Source organism: Xenopus tropicalis, chromosome 4 (genome assembly GCF_000004195.4).
Source record: "Xenopus tropicalis strain Nigerian chromosome 4, UCB_Xtro_10.0, whole genome shotgun sequence".
Lineage (NCBI taxonomy): Eukaryota > Metazoa > Chordata > Amphibia > Anura > Pipidae > Xenopus > Xenopus tropicalis.
Window position 1 is genome coordinate 88237213 of NC_030680.2, and position 23733 is coordinate 88260945.

The 23733-nt window shown below is 36.3% G+C and overlaps 1 protein-coding gene across 1 annotated transcript in view; it reads left to right on the plus strand.

The window, feature by feature from the left end:
- The window catches only part of usp24 (ubiquitin specific peptidase 24), a 100877-nt gene that overhangs the window by 61301 nt on the left and 15843 nt on the right, over window positions 1-23733 (plus strand). Inside the window, exons 31-58 of the mRNA XM_002931607.5 lie at window positions 526-623; window positions 825-920; window positions 1178-1406; window positions 1549-1708; window positions 2204-2359; window positions 4597-4667; window positions 5015-5175; window positions 5613-5674; window positions 6482-6673; window positions 6959-7076; window positions 7162-7306; window positions 8449-8568; window positions 9255-9380; window positions 9474-9572; window positions 10354-10436; window positions 11503-11644; window positions 11847-11966; window positions 12593-12810; window positions 13527-13651; window positions 14564-14705; window positions 15012-15159; window positions 15914-16009; window positions 16869-16972; window positions 17814-17927; window positions 21268-21364; window positions 21452-21568; window positions 22220-22312; window positions 23365-23467. Coding sequence (XP_002931653.2) covers window positions 526-623; window positions 825-920; window positions 1178-1406; window positions 1549-1708; window positions 2204-2359; window positions 4597-4667; window positions 5015-5175; window positions 5613-5674; window positions 6482-6673; window positions 6959-7076; window positions 7162-7306; window positions 8449-8568; window positions 9255-9380; window positions 9474-9572; window positions 10354-10436; window positions 11503-11644; window positions 11847-11966; window positions 12593-12810; window positions 13527-13651; window positions 14564-14705; window positions 15012-15159; window positions 15914-16009; window positions 16869-16972; window positions 17814-17927; window positions 21268-21364; window positions 21452-21568; window positions 22220-22312; window positions 23365-23467 — 3535 coding nt within the window. The remainder of the gene's footprint in view (window positions 1-525; window positions 624-824; window positions 921-1177; window positions 1407-1548; window positions 1709-2203; window positions 2360-4596; window positions 4668-5014; window positions 5176-5612; window positions 5675-6481; window positions 6674-6958; window positions 7077-7161; window positions 7307-8448; window positions 8569-9254; window positions 9381-9473; window positions 9573-10353; window positions 10437-11502; window positions 11645-11846; window positions 11967-12592; window positions 12811-13526; window positions 13652-14563; window positions 14706-15011; window positions 15160-15913; window positions 16010-16868; window positions 16973-17813; window positions 17928-21267; window positions 21365-21451; window positions 21569-22219; window positions 22313-23364; window positions 23468-23733) is intronic.

A 23733-nucleotide genomic window follows, 5' to 3' on the forward strand; every position in this document is an offset into this window, starting at 1 on the left:
CCTAAGATTGGACATCACTTGTCACTTCCATGCATGAAGTGTCTTTGGGTAACATGGAAATGAAAGAAACCATGCAGATTTTTATTAGGAACCATGAACGACCAAGCTGTCATGGCTGAAAATAGAGCACTACAAGCAATAGTTTGTCTGACCTAGCCCAAAAAAAGGCTACCAGAGCTTTTTAGGGAAAAATATTCATTTAAAAAAATTGTTGATATATGTTTTGTTAGTTTCAGTTAACTAACCATAAAGACCTCTTCTTAATACGGATGCACTGAATCCACTATTTTTGGGTTTGGCCGAACCCTGAATCCTTTCTAAAAGATTTAGGCAGATACCAACCTGAATCCTAATTTGCATATGCAGAGTAGGGCATGGGAGGGTTAAACAGAAGTGCTCATGAAGTGCACACTTAAAAATTGTTTTACTTCCGTATTCACGTAACCAAAAGCCACATGATTTTAAGGATTCATGCATCTTTGTACAAACTGTGATACTAATTGCTTATGCCTCTTTGTTGCTTAGGTCTTGAGCTCCAAACTCATGCCAACTGCTGATGATGAAATGGCGAGAAATTGTGCCAAGTCATTCTGTGAAAATTTTTTAAAAGCTGGTGGACTTAGGTAAAATGTGCCTTCATCAGCTTAAAGTTGTGTCCTGTTTAATTTCTAAGCAAACATCCCTTTTTTTTAATTTTTTATATAGTAATCATTAATACATGCCTATAAAGGTGTTACCTTTCTGCATGTCTTACAAATGACTCTTCTTAAAGAGACACTGCAGAAAATACTATCATATTGTTATTTTGTCATTATTTATTTTAGTTTGGTGGTTAATGTCATGCAGAGGGACTCAATTCCATCCGAAGTGGATTATGAAACTAGACAAGGAGTCTACTCAATCTGTCTTCAGCTTGCACGGTGTGTATATGTGTGAAATCCAGCATGATGAATGCAACTATTTAATTGGTTGCCATGGTTTTCTGCCCATGGGCAATTTTGCCCAGTACTGATAATTGACCACAGTGTTCAAATACAAATTAAACATTTAAGCTTTGTTATAGTATACTTTTAACTTCAACTGTGTATATAAATTCAGTGCATTTCTCACCCAAGTGTAAAAATCTAGGCACCTTATTGAGGTTTGTTTCATTTTTTTTCTTTTTAATACTGCTCAGGTTTTTATTGGTTGGACAGACTATGCCAGCCACTTTAGATGAGGACCTGAATAAGGATGGCATTGAGAGCCTTTCTTCCAGACCTTTCCGCAATGCAGGTCGCCAGTCTAGCCGTCAAATGTCTCTTTGTGGGACACCTGAGAAATCATCTTATCGTCAGCTTTCCGTTTCTGACCGGTCATCCATCAGGGTAGAAGAAATTATTCCTGCGGCTCGTGTTGCTATTCAGGTTAGAAAGGTTTTGGCAGTGAAAGTGTGTTCTTTTATATTTTTATTTAAAGCATCTAATCTCGATGCAGTAAATCTATATTTTCTAATATGTAACAACTTCATAGATGTCTCCATTCAAATGGCCATTTTTTTTTTTACAGACAATGGAAGTAAATGATTTCACGTGCACAGTGGCATGCTTCATGAGGCTTTCTTGGGCAGCAGCTGCTGGAAGACTGGACCTTGTCGGTAGCAACCAACCTATAAAAGAAAGTAACACGTTGTTTCCTGCAGGGCTGCGCAGCAGACTAAGTAGTTCAGGTACACCTTTTATCTTTAAATGGCAACAACCTCTACTACAAGAAAAATATTTTATTCTTTCTTTTTAAAGTTGCATCCAATTAGAGCAGAGCACCTATTCTATTTTTTTTTTTTATCTCTTGATTGCAAACCATGACATTGGCAATCATAGCCGATTAGAACATGGCAAGACCATCCTGAAGTCTAAAGTATTGCAATGTTCTCTTTTTAAAGACAACAACAATATAACAAAAACAGACCTCACCACATACCCTTTAGGTCTGCCTCTTGTGTATTACTGCAGTTCATTCATATATTTTGTTGTTAATACTACAACTTTAGTGGATACAAATGTCATGTTCAGCTTTCTGTTTCTTGCAGACTTGTAATGAATGGACAGAGTTTGTGGTAAAAAGCCACTTGTGTTAAAGGCCGGTGTCAGTGTGGCCCAAACCAATACAAAAGCACGGCACATGATTTTAAAATCCTCTTATCTTTTTAAACCTATTGTTTCAGGAAGCAACTGTAGTTCAGGAAGTGAAGGAGAATCTACATCTCTGCATGCCTGGATCTGTGTAAGGCAACAATCTGTATCAACCAAAGATGCTATAATTGCTGGTGAGGCATTGTCTCTTCTGGTAACATGCCTGCAGCTGCGCAGTCAGCAGTTGGGTAAGCTCCAATTTACCGTATATATAAAGTTAGAAAGTCAAAAAATGTTCAATCTGTTTTTAAATTTATTATTGGCTATACTTGGGAAAAAAATAATTAAATAAAAAGCAGTTTCATTTGTTTCTTAAAAAATGCTTTTGTAAACTCCTAATAGTTTGTATTAAACTGCTACATTTGAAACACAGCAGGTATGACTACCAAGCTCCACCCTCGACCCTTACACTGAATGAATGAATAAATGAAAGTATGCTACAGCTATAAATTCACTTTGGTTTGGTAGACAAGTGTGTATTGTTCCTATATCCTCTTGGAGTTTGACATGCATAATTTAAGATATTTAAGGATAAGGAAAGCTGGCAGGGTGGCACATTTCCTGGGGACCCTAGCTACCAACCTATTATTACTGACCAGCACCTTTTTTTATAAGCTGCTCATGTCCTGGTTGTGTTTTTTAGATGTATACTGTAGCATTGCCTTTTACCTCAGTCGTTACATTTGGCAGCTCTAACTCTTGTGCTTGCATATTACATTACTTCTGCCAGATCAACATATGCCAGCATTTCACTACTCCTCTCAGCAGCTTCTTCAGTTCAAATGGACTAAAGAAGCTCCTCAGATGAAAGGTTTCAAGAATACTCAAAGTCCAATTGTAACGTCTATTTCATGACTTGGATGAATACAACCTTCATAGGTTTTCATAACTATTTTATTCATAAACTTTTTCTCAAGGTAAATTATGTAATCAGACAAACAAGTTCTCTTTCTTGCAGTATTTACCTGTACTTTGCACCACCAATGTTGTATTCTGCTTCTAAACCTAATATTGATAAATAATTTATTGCCTGCATTATTTAAAGTATTATTGTTTATTGCACAAGGACATTTAATTGTATAAAATCAATAATTGGTTCCCAACCCAAAAAACACAGTTAAGTATAACTGGTTTGCTAGTAAAGTTAGCACCAAAGACAGTACATCCTAAATATTTATCTTTAATAAATATATTAATGGATTTTGTATTATACTTTTACTTTGTAATTATGTGTATTTGCAGAGGGATACTAATACCTTGTTTTTATTTCAAACAGAACTGGGAGTGTGTATGTTTTTTAACTAACTGGAGGGCCCTTTTTGATAGGGGACATTGCTGTCTTTGAAAAAACAGGTTTAAATAAAAATCCTCCAGGCCAAAATTTAGTTAAGATCTGCATGTCAGTGTGTCTTTGTGCTTCTATATCTATATACAGTGTTGGGTTTAATTAAGAACAAAATAAAGGAATACAAATAACAGTAAAGGAGAAAGAAAGGTAAAAACTATGTAAGCTTTATCAGAAAGGTCTATGTAAATACAGCCATAAGCACTCACAGAAATTCTGCACTGACTTCTCTGTGAAAAGATTTCTTGTGTCTGTAATTCATTCCTGTGCCAGAGACAGGCAGCTCTCTGCTGTCTCCATTCTCCTGCTCCCCCCTCCCTCAAGAATGCTAAGAACTCACTTCCCCCCCCCCCACTTAGGATCAGCTGTGGATCTGAGCCAATCAGCAGGAAGCTGACTCATAGTCTAAATAACTGAGCACGTTCACTTGGTCTGGGTGTCTGTGCAGGAGCGAGGCATTATGGAAACTTTCAGCATTTTTTCTTCTTGTTTGGCTTCTGATCATCTGAACAGGTGAAATATGAGGAGACTTAAAGGAGAATGCAAGTCATAATTTAAAAAGCATACTGTCCAATAGTCCTCCTATTGTTTAGTAAAAACGCCACACTTTTGGCTCACCTAATCAAATATTTACTCAGTCACACTTACTTCACATTTTCTAGAACAGGCAGCCATCTCTAAAAAGGTATTCTCCCTTCCTTTCCCTCCTTGCTTCATACTGCACAAGTGTTTCATTCCCTCCCCCACTCCCCTCTGCCAGATCCACTTCTGATTGGTTGGTGGGCATGTGTAGCTCAGAACAGGAGACAGGATCAAGTTACACACACGCTCAGAGAATAGGAAGGCTGCCGCTGGCAGACTACAGGAAGGGGAGAGAGATTTCAGTGATGTCACTGGAGTCTTCACACTGCTGTAGGCTGCCTTATCCTTGGATAAGGAAAGGAGGCTGGTGTTTCTTATTAAATTCTATAGTTTGCTTGCAAAGACCATTTTTAGAAACACTGTCATTTCCAGAGTATGTATTTGCAAAGGGGCTGGATTTGAATATTTTGTTAATCTTCATAAAATCTGTCTCTGCAGGATCATTTTATAACCTGCCTTCTGTTGCTGATTTCACCATTGATATCCTTCTTGGATCACCAAGTGCTGAGGTAAGCAGGTGGGCTAGAGAGTTGTAAGTTCTTGAAGGGGATCTAAACCTAAATATCAGTTAATGTAACTATACTCAGATTGTCTATGACCAACTTTACATTAATTTTATATTTTAGCAATCACTGAGATATTAGCAGTTTTGCATTCTAATACCAGGCTTTTGGCTAAACTTCGAATAAGCAATCTTAGAATTGCATAGAAGTGCATAGAAATTGAAAGTAGTAGGGTGGAGCTGCAGAGCTCAAAATTAAAGATACTGTGCCTAAGGAGTATTCCTATACAGTATAATTATGTCTGAACCCATAACAGGATCAAACATGTTTTCTGTGATTGTTTTATTTTACAGATTCGTCGGGTTGCCTGTGACCAACTATATACTCTTAGTCAAACAGACACATCTTCTTATCCTGAAGTACAAAAGCCAAACCTATTTCTGCTTACTGTCATCCTGTCTGCACAGCTACCCCTCTGGTCTCCAACCAGCATAATGAGAGGCATTAACCAGAGGTAAAATACACCTGGATGCACAGCTATGTACCAGTTTTTTATTAATTGTGTTTGTTCTTTTATTAATGCTTAAAGTGTGATCAAAAGTGTTTACGTGCTTACATAATTAAAATGAAAAAGATAATGTATCCACCCTTCTAATCCATAACCACATGTGCTTATCCAGCAACCATAGAAACCAATGGCCAGTAGGTATAATCTTCTACTGAAGACATAGGTCCTCTAAAGATCACATCTCCTTCACATATATCTTCAAGCAGTAGTTCATGCTTGAAGATGTCACTGTATCTGGGTGCTTTTAAAGTCAGCCTGTATTGTATGTTTCGAAAATTCAGTTTAGGACCTGATATAAAGCTCTTAGTTAAAAGGAGTATAAATGATTTTATTGTTGTGCTTTTGCTTTGCTTCTTTTAAATAAACATTTTTCTTTTTTTCAGGTTGTTGGCACAGTGTACAGAGTATTTTGATTTGAGATGCCAACTCCTAGATGACCTAACCTGTAAGAGCTTTTAAAAAAATCTGCATGTTAGAAATCATGTTTTAATTTTCTTACCTCCAGAACAAAATAGTTTTGCCTGAGATTTCATGCTGATTATAGAAATAGGCAGTAAACTATAATAAATATTGTAAACCATTTCATTGATACTACAAAAATAAACCCATATATAAATATCCTAGTAGACAGACATTAGCTTAAATATTATAATTAAGGTTGACTAGAAAAGGGGAATAAAACTACAAATATAATCCAATAATAGGTGTGATGTATTGTTGCCATGTTCTATGTGCTAAAACAACTGCCTCTTTGAACTTCACAAGCTGCCATTTAACAGTCCAGAAAGTTATAATTTGGTGCAGTATTACAAGTCCTTTATCATCCATGTTCCTACCAGCCAGACTTTTCCTTGAAGAGAAACATACCTTCTGTTGTACTTGTGTCCTGTGTGTTTTTTTGTTTTTTTTATACTTTGTTAACAGAACTAATGATATTCCTTGCATGCTCTTTAGGAGACGGAGGAGTGACAGGCTATAGCTTCACCATTTAGTGGCACAACACTAGGAAATAGACTTCCCACTCCCACTATTGCTGTATTCCTCTATAGATCACATTCATATTTTACCTCTCTTTAACCTGAAAAGTATGCTCTATGGTTTTGCAGCAATACTCGGCAATCAAACAGCAGATTCATTAACAATTGCTGATATAGGATAAAAATATACCTGATATGAATAGGTTTAATTATTTGACTGCTGTAAGCAAAGCTTATATGTCCTGATGGGGTCTCTATTATCCCCTGTTGAAAAGGCTCAGAAATGGAACAGCTTAATGTCAGTCCGGCAACCATGTTGGAAGATGAAATCACGTGGCTGGATAATTTTGAACCTAATCGTACAGCTGAATGTGAAACAAGTGAAGCTGACAATGTTTGGCTTGCAGGACACCTTAGGCTTATCAAAACTCTCCTCTCACTGTGTGGCGCTGAAAAGGAAATGCTTGGTAAGTTGTATAAATAGGGTTTGACTCTTTTACACTAATAAGGCATTCGATTCTAAGACATCTTTTGTGATCCAACATTTAGTTATAAGATAATTTTTATCAGGCATTCTGCTATACAGTAGAACCATACACTGGCTTTAATGTACCCAAAGAACATCAGATAAGCATTCAGCTCAAAGCCCACCCTTAATAGTTTTCAGGTTTGGCTTTGACTTCTGGGCCCATAGTGGTAACTTGTGCAAAATAAAGAAAAGACAACTCTTACTCTAAATTTAATTCCTTCAGGTCCTTCACTTATTAAGCAGCTCTTGGATGATTTCCTCTTTCGAGCTTCAAGAATAATTCTGAATAGCCATTCTCCAGCTGGCAGTGCTGCAATAAGTCAGCAAGACTTTCACCCAAAGTAGGATACTAAAATACTTATATATTTACACTGCTACATGTACTGCTCGGTTAGATCAGCTGACAAATGTATTTTCTCTGTAAAGGTGCAGTACAATGAACAGTCGACTTGCTGCTTATGAGGTCCTTGTAATGCTTGCAGAGAGTTCCCTTGCAAACCTCCAGCTAATTACAAAAGAGCTCCTTTCCATGCATCATCAGCCTGACCCAGCAGTTACCAAGGAGTTTGATGTAAGTCAAAATCTCATAAAGGGACTTTGTATCATTTTAATATAATGTATGTGTGTAGCTAGAATTGTTACTTTTACATATTCCTGTGTCCTGGATGCTATAGACATCATGTCCCTAGTGACACATTCTGATTTTTATTGGGGACCACTGAGCCGCCAGTGTGAGTTGGTGGCTATGGCTAATACTGGACATCAAAGTGATCGGTGATAAACTGCACCAATATATGTATTTGTATAGCCTATCATGGCAAGTCTTCTGTAATACCTAGCATATACTATAGGAGCTTTGGCACCTGTGTTTCCACTCAGCCACATGCAGCTGTGCTTGTGCTTTTCTTATTTTGAATTAGTTAGCTGGCTCCTTAAAGGAACAGTAACACCAAAAAAGAAAGTGTATAAAAGTAACTAAAATATAATGTGCTGCTGCCCTGCACTGGTAAAAGTTGTGTGTTTACTTCAGAAAGTCTACTATAATTTATATAAATAAGCTGCTGTGTAGCCATGGGGGCAGCCATTCAAAGGAGAAAAGGCACAGGCACATAGCAGATAACAGATAAAACACTATTGTATTCTACAGAACTTATCTGTTATCTGCTATGTAACCTGTGCCTTTTCTCCTTTTTCCCAGATTGAATGGCTGCCCCCGTGGCTACACAGCAGCTTATTATATAAATTATAGTAGTGTTACTGTAGCAAACACACCAGTTTTACCAGTGCAGGGCAACAGTACATTATATTTTTATTACTTTAAAGCTCTTTTATTTTTTGGTGTTACTGTTCCTTTAAATAGAACTATCTACATCAGATAGGGACACAGTGTAAATTCATTACCCATGTAGCTCAGGCCTTAATCATTCACTGTCTGACAAACCAGCTATCGATAAATGTTAATCAGCCATTTATATAAATGTTCACTCTTATAGGCCCACTGTTTTTCGAAATTTAATTACACATCATTCTAAAATAGAAGTAAGGTCCTTTTAAATTATTTTAAAATGTGCTAAAACATTAGTTCTTTGTTTTACTAGATAATGCAGTTAGAACTTTTGCCAGTATATTTGGTTATTGTGTCATTTAGTGCTTTTTATACTTTTATAAAAATTTACAATTGGAATATTATGCTAAATATTTGTTCCTTTTCAGTATCTCCCACCTGTTGATAGCAGATCAAATTCAGGTTTTGTTGGACTGAAAAATGGAGGCGCAACCTGTTACATGAATGCAGTGTTCCAGCAGTTATATATGCAACCTGGTCTTCCTGAGGTCTGGTAATCATTTAAAATGTTTCCCAAAGAAAATCTGTGACATAAAATTTTATTAATTAATTTTTAAGTTCAGATATTAAAGGACATGGCAACCCAAAAAACATATTTTGCCTAATAAAAGAAAACGTAATTTAAGAAATGTTCCAATATCAATTTATTACAAATTATGAGTGCTTTTAAAGAATGTCAATCTGCTGACTTGTGTTACATTGTTTCAAAAGTCAGAGGCGCCATGGGAGAGAATAGAAAAGCTATTATATATGTTATATAATTATATAAAATAGCTATTATATATGCAAATCCATTACAAATTTGTAATGCATTCATATTGCAAAGTTGCTTAAAATTGAAAAATAGTTTTCTTTTATAGGCCAATTTTTATTTTTGGGTTAACATGACATAATTTATGTGAATGGAAGGTTATCTGCTTGTAATAATCTTGAGAGGGGCACCCATTAAGGAAAAAAACTTTTTTACTTCTCATGTTTTTTTTTTTCATCCAGATTATCACATTTTTTCTCGAATAGAGGAATACAAACTCGATTTTTGTATCTTTCTTTATACCCCCTTTGTCTGTATAATGCATATTCACCAACACCAATATTTAGACACATGTATGTTAAACACAAATATTTCTTAAAATAGGCACTAGACACCAGAATGATTTTTGTCTCTGCATTTCAGGCTTTGCTTTCCATGGAAGGCGACACTGATAATCCAGATGAGAGTGTATTTTACCAAGTCCAATCATTGTTTGGTCATTTGATGGAAAGTAAACTGCAGTACTATATACCGGAGAACTTCTGGAAGGTTTATTGATTTTCAGTCTCTTATAAGAAGTTTTTGATGTCTGGTTCCTGAAAGCTTGATCACCTTACTGGTTTCATTTCTTTATATAATTAGATCTTTAAGATGTGGAATAAGGAACTGTATGTACGAGAGCAGCAAGATGCCTATGAATTTTTCACCAGCCTTATTGATCAGATGGATGAATACCTTAAGGTAACACAAAAATTTTGTCTTGCAACTAGGGATGCACCAAATCCAACATTTTTGGCCGAATACCATGTCCGCCACAATATGTTTATCTAAATCCCAAACCCAATCTAGGATTCAGTGCAATCATTTTTAATTGTAATCACTGCATACATTTTTCCTAGTCTTCTCTTGTGCATTTAACCTTTAACCTGTTTGATTAAAAGGAAAGACTTATTCACTGGGAAGGGGTGTGCTACAATTTTAGTTACCACTTGTGAATTCAGTGCCCAATGCTGTGCTCCAGTTAGAAAAAAAGCTCTAGGTCAAGGGAAAGACTAAGAGCACACAATCCTACTGTTTCCAGGTGTCAATGGCTTGGGCTTCTTTTGCATGTGCAGTACCGTAACATTTTTAGATTTTGCTCTACTCTACATACACCATTGACAGTCCGTGCTAGAGCCACCTTGGAAATGTATATATAATTTGGGTTTGGTTCAGTGCTCTTTTTCCTGAGTCCTGTGCATTATTTTTACAAAAAGAATCACCAGCCCAGGGGAAAAACACAGTGATTGGATTCATGGGGAAGGTGAGGAGCACTAACATTTTGGCACACCCAGTGAATTTGACTTTCTTTATCCTTTATGGCACAGATACCGAAATTGCAGCCCTCTATCAGTTCTTCATATAAAGTATCCATCAGCTGATTGGCTAAGCCCCTAACCTGAGAACATAGTTTATATATAATAATATTAGGAACAGCATGATGTTTCTGTCTGCCTATATTTGTGATTTATTTTTTAAACAGAAAATGGGTCGAGAGCAAATATTTAAGAACACCTTCCAAGGCATCTATTCTGACCAGAAGATATGTAAAGATTGTCCCCACAGGTTTGTGTTTAGATATATAAATGTGTTTTTGTCTGTTTGTTTTTTTATATTTTTCCCAGTGATGATTATTAGATTTATTTATTGCAGTTTTATAAAGAAAAGAAAAACAGTCCCAATATTTCTGACCCTAAAGAAAGCCTTGAAAACTTAAGACACTGGGATCTAATGACTGAATTATGTATCAAAGGGGTAACCTGTTATACTTAAGCTAATGGTATAGCACAAATCACATCTCTCTTATTCTTGGCAGTCTTTGCCATGCACTTCCAACAACAATTAAAATGAATTTGTTTGCTAATGTCTACAAACGTTCTCATCAGCAAACATGTTTGGCCACAGAATCCAGTCTTGCTAAATACATTAATAGTTTAGCAAACAGGCTTAAAACTTGTGTGCTTGATACATATAAATCACTGTTTATATAAAAACTTGCATTTCAGTTCCTTCCCTGTACTTAACTCTTCTGCTAAAAAAAGAAATAGAACAAAAATATTTATTTAGATTATGGGAGGTCTAACAGCCACGATGATAAGCTTACTACTTCAGTCTTGTCTGCCTCTCTTAGCATCAATAAGAAGATGAGGCAAAGCTGACTGTAACTGGAAATGTTTTCAGAATATTTGATAGGTATACATTAGAATCCTGGTTATTTCAGCATTAGTATCAGGAACTTATATTTTGGTTTGAAAATGTGACATTATACCCTCTTCAAGACATAGTGATCTACAAAAAGAACACCAAAACTAATATACCATATCCTTTATTAAGTGCCAGTATGTTCTGCAGTGTTTCATATTAAATATAAGTAGATCTCTTGCTCAGTTGTATTTTTTCAATGAGAAGTAAAGCTAGAAATGCTGCAATAGTAAATGCCCCCCCTTATTTATTGAGATTCTGTACACAACTATGAAGGCCTGAAATATTGCTGTTGTAACCATTCTTAAATGTAAACATCTGCTCTGTTTATTTTTTATTTATGTTTTTTTATGATCTTCACTTTAGTCACTAAAATATAGATTTCTTAGTAATATGTTCCTAGACTGATGTAGAGACCTTTGTTTGACAGATATGAAAGGGAGGAAGCATTTATGGCTCTAAATTTAGGAGTCACATCCTGTCAGAGCTTAGAGATCTCACTGGATCAGTTTGTGAGAGGAGAAATTCTTGAAGGAAGCAATGCATATTACTGTGAGAAATGCAAAGATAAGGTAAGAATACATTTCTTAGAGCAGTGTTTTGCATGTTAATTTCACATACCTTCTGAGATCATTAATAAAAGTGGTCTATAGGGCTGCTTTGCATTTTACATTCTAGAAATATTTTCAAATTATTTTATTAGTTAAATCATTTTGCCATTTGTTCTATGGAAGGCCTGTAAATGAATCTTTTTTTTTTTTTTTACTTTTGCAGAGAACCACAGTTAAGAGAACTTGCATCAAGTCTCTGCCAAGTGTCTTAGTCATACATCTAATGAGATTTGGATTTGATTGGGAAAGTGGACGTTCCATTAAGTATGATGAGCAGATCAAGGTACGCAACCTAGTGTCAACATTTAACTTCTGTTGTTGCATGACAACCAAGATGTTTGTTTTTTTTTTATATAAATTTCTGGCACAGTCCAGGTCTTAGGTGATAGGTGCTTACATATATGATATTTAAATGCACTAAAAAAAAATAGAAAACCATTCCTTACACTGGCCATCAACCTTCCCTCTTGCTCAAAACTGCATAACAACAGCTCCCTGGTTATCGTGGTAAGGTAGCTTCTTTGAGGCCACTTAAAATCAGCCATAACTTTCCCCACAAAGTTGTCCATAAGAAGAAATTTTGAAAAGAAAAAGTAGCTTTTTCTAGTTAAGTAGCAGTTGGGTTTATCCCAGATACACAAGGGATGCTTTACTCTGATTCACCTTGTTTTGTTGGGAAAAAAGCTGTATTTGTTGGATGGTATACAGGTAAATATATACGCTGTGTATGCCTGTAGCCATATTTGTCACATGAATGGCATTCTATAGCAGTGATAAAGCAGTTTTAGAAATGTTAACAAGAATGTGTGTTTGATTTATATAGATTTTCATGGCCAAATAAATTAGTTTGTGTTCATCACATAAATCAGTGGGTGACAGTTAGTGAAAATGTATTAATCCACATTCTAGTTTCCGTGGATGCTGAACATGGAACCGTACACTGTAGCTGGAATGGCTCGGCAAGATTCTTCCTGTGAAGCTGGTGAAAACGGAAGACATATCGATCCTGGAGGAGGATCTCCACGGAAGAAAGTGGCTCCAACAGAGAACTATGAACTAGTTGGAGTCATAGTTCACAGTGGTCAGGCACATGCAGGACATTATTATTCTTTTATTAAAGATAGAAGGTTGGTGCAGTAAAACAAACCGCTTTTGTTATTTTATCTATAGAAATTGTAGAAGAAAGAGGTGCTGGAGGCATGCTTTATAGTCCTGTCCCTATCACAGTAAAATTGCAGTGACTGGAAACAATGTTAAGGCTTTGTGTGTTTTTTGTTTTTTTTTCCTTCAACCGTTGCTAAGGCTTAAAAAAAAAGTTTAAAGCTGGCCAAACATAGCTACAATGTAGAAGTATCTGATGGCAGGATATTTGTCTTAGCCAAATAATAGGATGTCCAAATTCCATCTGCCAATCAGTGCATTGTGGCTATTGAATTTTTAGTTTGTGACATAATAGACAATGGTGATGCATGAGAAGTGGCCAAACTCATACTAATGATATACATACAGTTTGGCTAGACACAGATAAGACTGCATGAAAAAATGTAGTAGCATCCCAGTTAAGAAAACTCTGGCACAGAGAAGGAACATACAGTATTATGTTGTTTGTTGTTAATATGTATGTTGTAGTTCCAGTTTAGAAGGGTTCCCTAGGTTAGCTCACTGATAGTATGTATGTAGCCGAAATTGGGGAAAGGTATTTTTCTAGAGCTTTTTGTTTATACATTAAAAAATACAAGAATTTAAAAGCAAATAAACATTACTTTTGTATTATAAAACCTTTTTTATTATAATGTGATGTTTTTGATCCTGTTTTGTTTATCAAAGCTGATCTGTGTTTTAGGGGTTCGGGTAAAGGAAAATGGTACAAGTTTAATGACACGGTTGTGGAAGAATTTGATCTTAACGATGAAACCATAGAATATGAGTGTTTTGGTGGAGAATACAGACCAAAGGTTTATGACCAATGTAAGTTGTCAATTTCCACAACAAGCTTCTTTCTTTAATGGGTTATTGACAGCACAAAGTGATAAATGAGTAATATGCATTTATAGAAATATAAATCTGTCTAGCATCTGCAAATTGATTGATTTTTGAGAGAAGAATTTCCATGTTTTTTATATAGAGGGCATTTTACTGCCAATAGATTTGCCACATTAGTGCCACCTAGAACAATATATTTATTCTACAGAAAGCATTGCCATACCTGAATGAAGAGCCCTAGAAGCTTTCTCAGTTTGCTTAAGACAGCAGCTGCCATTTTAAATAGCTTCCTGTTTGCAGTCTAGCCATTATAGCTCAGATCACACATTCCTAAGGGAGGGGGGAGCAGGAGAGAGGAGAGAACTTCCAGACTCTGGCCACAGGAATTAAGGATTATTCTGAGAGAGGAAGTCAGACACCTGAACAACATGTTTACAAAAAAAGGAGACAAGAAGTCCTGTGTTTTTTTTTTGATAGAGGACTTCTGTAGAGCATTTCTGTGAGTGCTTATGGCTGTATTTACATAGACCTTTCTGATAAAGCTTACCTAGTTTTTACCTTTCCTTCTTCTATAAAGGAGTGGTAAAAATATACCTTTGAATTAATGTATTAGTAATTTCTATTCTGTACATGTTCAGATGTTTTCTTAGGCAGATTCCACATGGGGCTGATTCTTGGTCTGCAGGAAAATTGCAGGCTGAAAGTTTGTTTGCAGCCAGCTTTGCAGTGTTTAGCATTTATCTGTTGCCTAAACTAAGCCCTTCCCAGTCTATTGTCTTAATATATATATAAACATGATGTCCAGTTGTAGATGTTTTGAAAAAGTAGAATACGTTATTTTTTTTAAATAAGTTGATCATACCTTTGTCAGATTGTAGCAAATTTTTTCCTCTGTAGCCAACCCTTACCCTGATGTTCGTCGAAGATACTGGAATGCCTACATGCTCTTCTATCAAAGGGTATCTGACCAGAACTCGCCTGTTTTACCAAAGAAAAGCCGAGTCAGTGTTGTGCGACAAGAAGCAGAAGATCTCTCGCTGTGTGTATTTACCTTCATGCACTGTGTGTTGCTGCATTTGTCTCAAAGCATGTTAAAAAGTGAATCTTTCTGTTATATTGCCATAGTTTTTTTTTTTTAACCCTACAGCCATTATAATCAGTAACATCAGACCATAGGCCGGAACTCCTCTTTGCTAGGAAATGCACTTTGATTAATTTGTCTATTTTCTGTCACTTTCCTTTATGTCTAGAATACTATGTTTTACATAGTCCATACATAAATTAATGGTTGATAAAATTTAATTTATTTTCATGAACTAATATAAATTATATGTTCATGGTTTAGATCTGCACCATCCTCTCCAGATATCTCACCCCAGTCCTCACCTCGCCCACACAGGCCAAATGATCGCCTTTCCATCTTAACTAAACTGGTGAGGAAAGGGGAGAAAAAGGGCCTGTTTGTAGAGAAGATTCCACTTAGGATATACCAGGTAAAATCACAGATGAAGCTATTAATCACATTTTAATCTGAAATCTATCAAGCTCCCTAGCCCACAAGAATTTCTCTACACCTACATTTTACTTTACGCAATGTTTGGCAATGAATATGTGTACTGTACTGTATGGCTTCCATCAGTTTTATTTCAAACTATGTAATTGTCTTATGTGCCATTTATCAAAAGGTTTGTTTAAACTAATTGGGAACACTGGTAGAAAATTGAAGGAATGGCTGATTCTTCATTACTATTCCTGAAAGAAGGCACCTTCTCAGTCTTGTACCACTCGGTGGCATACCAAGCAGTTGTTGGGCCCCCAGCCACAATAAAAAAAAAATCCTTGGAGGGGCTTGGCATGAACAACAACCTCACTCCCCCTCCCTGCCTTCTCGCGCATGTATATGCCTGCCTTCTGTGTTGGGCATGCTAATTTTACAGTTACAAAGTGACTGGGGAGGAGGAATATCCGTTTAGCAGATATAGTTCAGCACCTGCTAACACTGTACTCAGGAGCAGGTATCTGACTCTCTCTTCAGCCTCTTCTTAATATGTTTCAGCCTTACTCCTAATAATATCTGATGTATATTTGAACGATTTTGTTAAGTTGGTTTTGTGGTATTAAGAAATTGATGTTGATTTGTGGCAGACATTCTCAAAAAAAATTTTTTGCAAGACCCATGATCCTCTAGCTACACTATTGTTGCATGGAGTAATGAAAATTATTACAGATAAAAACATTTTTTTTCAGACGGTCAGAGATGAGAACCTCAAGTTTATGAAGAACAGAGATGTTTACAACAGTGATTATTTCAGTTTTGTACTTTCTTTGGCATCAGTAAATGCGGTAAGGTTTCTTTTGTACATTTATATTGTCTGATCTTTTCAAAAAAGTCCAGCTGTGCCCTTGTAATGTGGAATTATATTTTGTCTTCATTATGTCTTTGAAGCCTATACAAATTTTCTTTGTCTGCAGTTTCCATGCTTTGGCTTTGGTTTTACAATATGACCAGTCAGAAATCAGCTCAGCAAAATATCTGCCATACATAAGCCATTCTTAAGTTTCTAAATAGTTTCTAAAACTGGCTTTTATGTTGTTAAATCTTGCTTGTGGTGATGAAAAATAAATGTTTCAATCCCTATTTGGCAGCAAGACAGATGATTCTATGGCAGAAAAAATGAGTGAGTTTTTTGCCTGATCATGGAGAACAAATCTTCATACATCTGCCCTGTAGTGTAACACCTTATTATTACTCTCTCTATTATATAACCAGCACTGTCAAATAAGCAAAGTACTCACTCCAAGAGTAAAGCTGACATTACTCAGGCCTCTATTGACCACTGGTTTAGCCTCCGTTAAAAGTCAGTAGCCTGTTTGCTTTCACATCAAGAAGACTTCAAAATCCATTTAGACAAGAAAACACATCAGGCTTAATGTGTTCTGTTATGTCTGCCCCCATCTAATCATTTTATGCCATCAGATTAGCCCAATCTGTTTTATCGCTTTGGATAGCCAGAACTGGAAAAAATCTATTCATCCTAATCCATTCAACCTAGGCAAATGAGTGGATTTACACTTGTATGGCTATCTTAAGTATTTATGTTGCATCTAGGTTTATATTGTAAATAAGATGTTAAATATGACCAATTAGCAGTTTTGAAATCAGACATACTTTATACTAAAGATGTTTTTTTTTCTCTCTCAGACTAAACTAAAGCATCCACTGTATCAACCCATGGCAAAAGTAAGTGCCCAGCTTGCAATTCAGTTCCTTTTCCACACCTATCTACGGACAAAACGAAAACTCAGGTGAGAATTAAAAACTGCATTTACCTACATCTTGATGATGATTTCTGATACAAGTCCTGATATATATATGCTTATATTGTCGGTTGATGATAATATTTACTAGACTATTGGACCAACAGTTACTTTTTTGAATTACTCCTGGGTACACTTGGTTACAGAACATTACTATTCTCAGCCTACTGTTAATTTTAAAACACTGGTACTTTAGGACAGCTTCATTCTCTAGTCAGTGTATTCTAATAAGATTTGATGTGCTGCCAGTTTCCAAATGACACAGTATAAATGAATTCCAGTCTGACTTCGCAGGTATATCTTTGAAATTAGACTGTATCTAATTACATCATTTGGACAGACCTTTTGGGGATTTATCGATATGAATGTGGCAAACTTTTATGTGACTACTTAATTCAGTGATTCTTATGTGCAAAAGCCTCTAAATGAAAGATACCTGTCATTTGTGTGAAAAGGAAGTCAGTCATTATTCGTTTCCTTATATTACTATGTGTTTAAAGCGGTGATCCCCAACCAGTGGCTCTGAGCAACATGTTGCTCACCACCAGTGGCCTCAAAGTAGGTGCCCGTTTTTAAATTCTGGCTTGGAGGCAAGTTTTGGAAGCAGAGAGATGGTTTTATTCCAAGCATAGACTTCTACAGGCCAACAGTCCATATAGGCCTACCAAATAGCCAGTCACGGTTCTTACTTGGCATCCCCCAAAGAACTTTTTTTGTTGCTTGTGTGGCTCAGCAACATTTTCTACATCTGAATGTGGCTCGTGAGTAAAAAAGGTTGAGGATCCCTGCTTTAAAGTGTATGCTTTTAATGAATCATTATTTTTTCAAGGGTTGATACTGAGGAATGGATAGCTACCATCGATGCCTTGGTTTCCAAAAGCTGTGAAGCATGTCAGTGGCTCATGGAATATTTTGTTTGCTCAGAAGGCAAGGAACTCGTAAAGTAAGTTCTTGCAAAAAATATTCCTCCTTTGAATATAAGCTCCAATGTGAAGTTCTGTAGTACTGTTGACGATTTCACTTCTTTAACATGTCTCCCTAAAATGCATAGTTTCTACTCTACCACTAGGAATCAAGCAATAGAAGGTGACAGACTGCATTGCTCAGTCAGTGCAGATTTTCTAGTGACAGCATTGGTAGGAATTAGACCTTAGGTAGTGTTCTGTGCTCCCAATATATAATATAAATTCTTTCCTTGATCAATTTACAGACATCCAATAAGTATGCTTTAGCTTTATTAACAAAGTACGTGTGAAACTAGGAAAATAGAAAAACAACGGTGCATAGTGATAATATAGAGCATGACATAGCATAGCAAATACTACAAAGTAAGATACCGAGAAACAATGGTATATACAGATGTGTATATAAAATGAGCATCTGTGTTGATAAATGTAATTATTAATGAACCAGTAGATGGTGCAACACAAACAATTAAACCATGTTGGAGGCATAACAGTTAGAACTGCAATTTGCCTTGTTTTCAGCAGTCAAGGACTAGCCCTTACACCAGGGGTTGGACTTAAAGGGCCTGAGTATTAATCTGCATCAGGCGTCCCCTTTTGTGAGTTACTTCTACTGAAGTCTGAAAGACTCCATGAAGAGCTTAACCACCTATTTTATTGCTTGCTCCTCCTTCCTCCACAGGGGACCAGAAGTGCTGGCTGGCAAAGATAACTATTCTGATAAAGGCTTATGGGCTTTACCTGCACACCACTTTATTTCTTTTTTCATTTTGGTTTCTCACTTACCCTTTTCTCTTGTATTCTACAATTTGGTCTAGCTAACCTACAGGGTTACCTCAATGGATTTCAGGAGCTGGCCCAATTCTCATCACGAATGGTAGTATCAGACTTTCCACAGCAAGACTACCTGATTGCAGATCATTGCTTTGGTCCATCCTAGAGCTTCCTTTTTCCTCTCGACTAATTTCTTTCAAGCATCCCCACTAAACCAAGAGAAAACTTCTCATAGACTTCTCATATTTTTCTAGCATCTGGACATTGAAAAATTGGGGAATCCTCTCCCTTCCATTGACTTCCAGTAGGTAGATGTCACACCAACCTGGGGCAGGAATTCTTGCCCCACTGCTCTGCTACAGGTTGTCCTATGGTAGATAAATCCTTAGTGAAGAGCTTTTAAATTCCCAAGAGATTGCCCATTGTTCTAGGCATCTTCCAAGCATCAGGGGTCTCCTTCAAGGGCATTACCCCTGTGTGGAGGTAATCACAAGCTAGTAGCCTCTCTGGACAACCTGTTTAAAAATTTGGAATATCCATAGTCAAGCCTTATAATTACCTAGCCCTGATTTCTGATGACAACAGAGTTGTGGAATCCATCTTAGCTTCTTCATTCCTTGGAGACCAGGATCAAGTGACCCTTGACTTACTAATTGCATTGGGTTAAGAGACCCTCAAACAGATTTAGAAATCCAGTCCAATCCTTTAGCCAGTGGCATAACAACAATGCACCAACCCACACAGCAGCCCCTACCCAGCTCTCCTTCTGCCCACTCTCTTGCGTCCCCCACTGCCTGTCTGCTTGTGCCAGGGTAGGTAGGAGAGCGGGGAGATTTCTAACAACTATAGAGGAAGCAGATCCCAAGGTCCAGGCCCCCTCCTGTATCCTTGACCCACATGGGTATGCTTCCTCTGTAATTACACCACTGCCTTCAGTACCCTATTTAATAATTAATATTTAATTTGATGCTCAGATGGTCAAGATTATCCAGAGGAGGTGGTATACTCCAGAATTATGTTCTAACCTTATGCACCAGTTACAGCGAAACTACGCCTTTCCTCAGAAATGTATCTTCTTCTCCTTTTGTTGATGCACTGGTATTGGATTTATGAAACCACTGCTCAACTTAGATTCTTCCCATCTTTTTGTCAGATAAGTTCTAGCTGGAATGCTACCAGGGCAAGTGTATTGCACTGAACATCTGTTCTCTCTATGCTGGATCTTCTTCAGACTTAATTGTCGGAATTGTACTTTTCACCCAAGATGAGTTAGCACTTAACCCAGCTGTTTGCAACTTCTTTGAGGGTGCTCCACATTTACAATTCTCTTTAAGGAAATCTGGTCCTCCTTCCCTTAATTTTTTTTTTTTTCCCTGTTCTTGAAACCACCCTTAGTTTTGGTCTCTGCTGTGGCTGGCTGTTCTGGCAGAAGGACTTGCTAATGGTTTACACTGATAGTGTTTCCATGCTTGGTACTCTCTTGTTTTCTTCCATTTTTGTTTTTTTCTTTACAAATTAAGTGATTCTGACAGTTCCTTCCTTTCCACATTATTCATGAAATATTCTTTATTCTTGTGCCTGACCTCAAAATTCTAAAGATGTTGCTCTTCATAATCTCACTACAGTAAGTGCTTTTAAGTTCTAATTCAGCCACACTCAGGACATGGTCTTTTATTTATTCCTTCACAAAGTTCTAATTCAGTCTTTGGAAGGAAGATGTTTAAAGCAGTTGTAGAGTAATTTGGAGGGCAGACTTCCTCCCATTTTTATTTTGGGAGCTTCCTACAGTCTCTGTCCCCCAAGCCGATGTGAGAGAAAAGAATATGTTGTGTTACTCAGCATTACATCCTCTTCTCCTCAGTAAGTTGAAGGACCCAGGATAACAGTCCATTGTGTGTTACAAATATAACTAGTTACCTTCTGTTTTTATTCAGTAGTTGTAAACAGAACTGAGCAGTGTAGAGTATAGTGGAAAGGTTTGTTTCCTAATAAAATGTCCTGCCTCCAAGGGGTGGCAGGTATAACCCACTGTTTCTGTGTCCACCAACTGATTGAAGAGAAAAGAATATTACAGTAACACAAAATGCCCTTTTGCTTGTGCTTTATATTTCTGTAATTTGCATCTGCTTTATTACCTTTAAAACTTGCCACCCACTGCAGTATTTTCCATGTCTGTCATATGTTTGGAGCATAGCTGCCACAGTACAAAATATATATTTACTTTACAGGCACATACTTAGAAAACTAAAAATTGGCGGTGAACTTTGTGTAAAATACTTGTGAAAAAAGCTTTATCTCCTAATTGTTGCTCTGTGGTGCAACCGAATACAATTGTAGAAATCCAAAAAATAGGAAAAAAGCTTTTTTTGCAGCAAACCTGCTAAAGCTTTTTTCCTATTTTTTGGATTTCTATACTTAAAAAACTATCCTGCCCAGCTTGCAACCCTAGTATATAAGTGCCCTAATAGTGCATTTTCTAAAAAGCTTAAATAGTGATGCTTTTATAAATACATCCCTGACTATATCTTTTTTTTATTCTCAAAGAATTTTCTTGCTTGAAAGCTCCATAAGAGAAGTGAGAGCTGCAGTAGCGACAATCTTAGAGAAAACTTTAGATGCAGCATTGTTTCATGGTGATAAGGTAAGCATTGCTTGCTAATTCAATTTCCTATGTAATCCAAGTAAGGCAATTTTTACATGGAACATTCATTGGTTTTTTTTTTTTTAGGTGAATGGTGTTCATTTGCTGATTGAGATGCTTCTTAGCCTATTGGAGAAAGATGTTCCAGAAAGCTGTAAAAATTGTGCTCAGTATTTTTATCTCTTCAGCAACTTTGTGCAAAAGGTAACTATTATAGGGCTAACCTGTATCATTTCAAACCCTAATAGTTTTAGTGTATTCTGCAGATAGCTACATCACAAATGCAATCAATATATTTTTTTGTTATTCATTCAAACAGCACTTCTAACCAGAGTCTGACTGTGCTCGGCACCTCACCCTGTACCTTGTTCTGTACCAAAAAATTGGTATGAGATGCTGAGCATGGTGTCAAGGGGCACAAGGGATTACCATTACTTATGTAGTGTTACTGCATTATGGTCAAATGCAACAGTGAGCCCAACCAAAGTCATTTCATCCAGCATTCACAGAGCTTCTCATCCTGTATTTTGCATTGTGAATGTCTAAGCTTGCTAAAGACATCTAGTGGCAGCTTTATTGATTTCATCTTTAGTAAAAAGAAGGTTTTTGATTACGATATGGTAACTGGTTATAACCTGACACCTTCTGGGATGGCTAACGCTTCTTCTATATGTACATGGTTTTCTAAATTTATTAAGCATGTGTTAGAATTTTGTAGAAAAATTACTTGTCTACTGGCTAAAAGTGTATCTTAGGTCATTTTTTGTCTTTATGATGTTAAATCTGTCAATTAAAATTCAAATTGTAGTAAAATGTTACTTTTGGCTCATTTCTGTTTTCATTCCTTTTTTTTAGCAGGGTTCACGTGCAGTTGACCTCCTTTTAAGGTACTCTGCTCTGAAGCATTTTATTAACTTCTTACTTGGTCCAAATAGGCAAAACAACCAGGTAAGAACTGTATTAAGAATGTTTTAATACTAAGCTTTATACTTAAGAAAACAGTGTTCCAAAAATGTCAGAAACAAGTGGTTTCTTTAGAACCTAACATGAAAGCACATTTTACTCAATAAAAATGGTACTTTTTGAATTCCTAATGATCAATCCAAGTAAAAAAGCAATTCACCTTTGCAATTTTAGATTGTTAGACTGTTTTAGATTTGATTTAGATGCTTTTGATTGAGCTAATGTGTCAAATTAGAATAGCTACTGTACAACAGACATATACTAAGCTTTAAAAAGAAAATAAAATCCTCAGCATTTTTCCTCATACTTTTTCAATACACATTGATTAAAACACATTCATTAAAATATTTCAATGGTTTTAAGTTATCTGTAAAAAGTTTCCTGTGTAGCTGTTTAGATTTTCTGCTCTTCTGGTTCTAGCTTCTAACAATATAGCAAGTCAGTTTATTAAAAGATCTGACATTTATTAAACAGTGAATATTTTTAAAATGTTCATTTGTGGTATGTTATATATACCGAAAACTGTCATATCATGAAATTTGGCATGGGAGTGATTGCCATAAGAGCTATAGCACATATATAGCACACCATTGCTAAATGCATTGGCCACTTTATACAGTGGCTTGCAAAAGTATTCGGCCCCCTTGAACTTTTCCACATTTTGTCACATTACAGCCACAAACATGAATCAATTTTATTGGAATTCCACGTGAAAGACCAATACAAAGTGGTGTACACGTGAGAAGTGGAACGAAAATCATACATGATTCCAAACAATTTTTACAAATAAATAACTGCAAAGTGGGGTGCTGGCTATTTTATTTTGATAGATATATGATATCCCGTGCACAGGGGCAGATTTTGGAGGGGCACAGCAGATTTTGGATTATATATATATATATATATATATATATATATATATATATATATATATATATATATATATATATATATATATATATATATAATATATATATATATATATAGTATGAGATATATGTCTGACACAAGTATTTTGCTATGCTGGATCTTCTTAGAACCGCCGGTGGAGCTCTCCCCAAGCACGAGAATTTGGATACCTGCACAGCACCATAGCTTTACTTGTTCTGTATTCAGACGTTTCTTCCCATAGAACAGTTGGTAAGATGCTTTTTTTTTCAATATATGATTACTCAACATCACATGTTATCTCAGGACTACTGCTCTTTGCCAGGAAGAGTATAAGAAATGGCATCCTCCATGCACACATAAGAAGTGTCTAAAATATGTACAAATAATGTACACCCTTTTGTAAAATAGGAGGCTATTGGAAGTCACCCTGTAATTCTGTGGTCTGTATAAAAATCATCCTTTAGCCTCCTACTTCATATGGTCATGGACCTCCTCGGTAACTTGTAATATGCTTA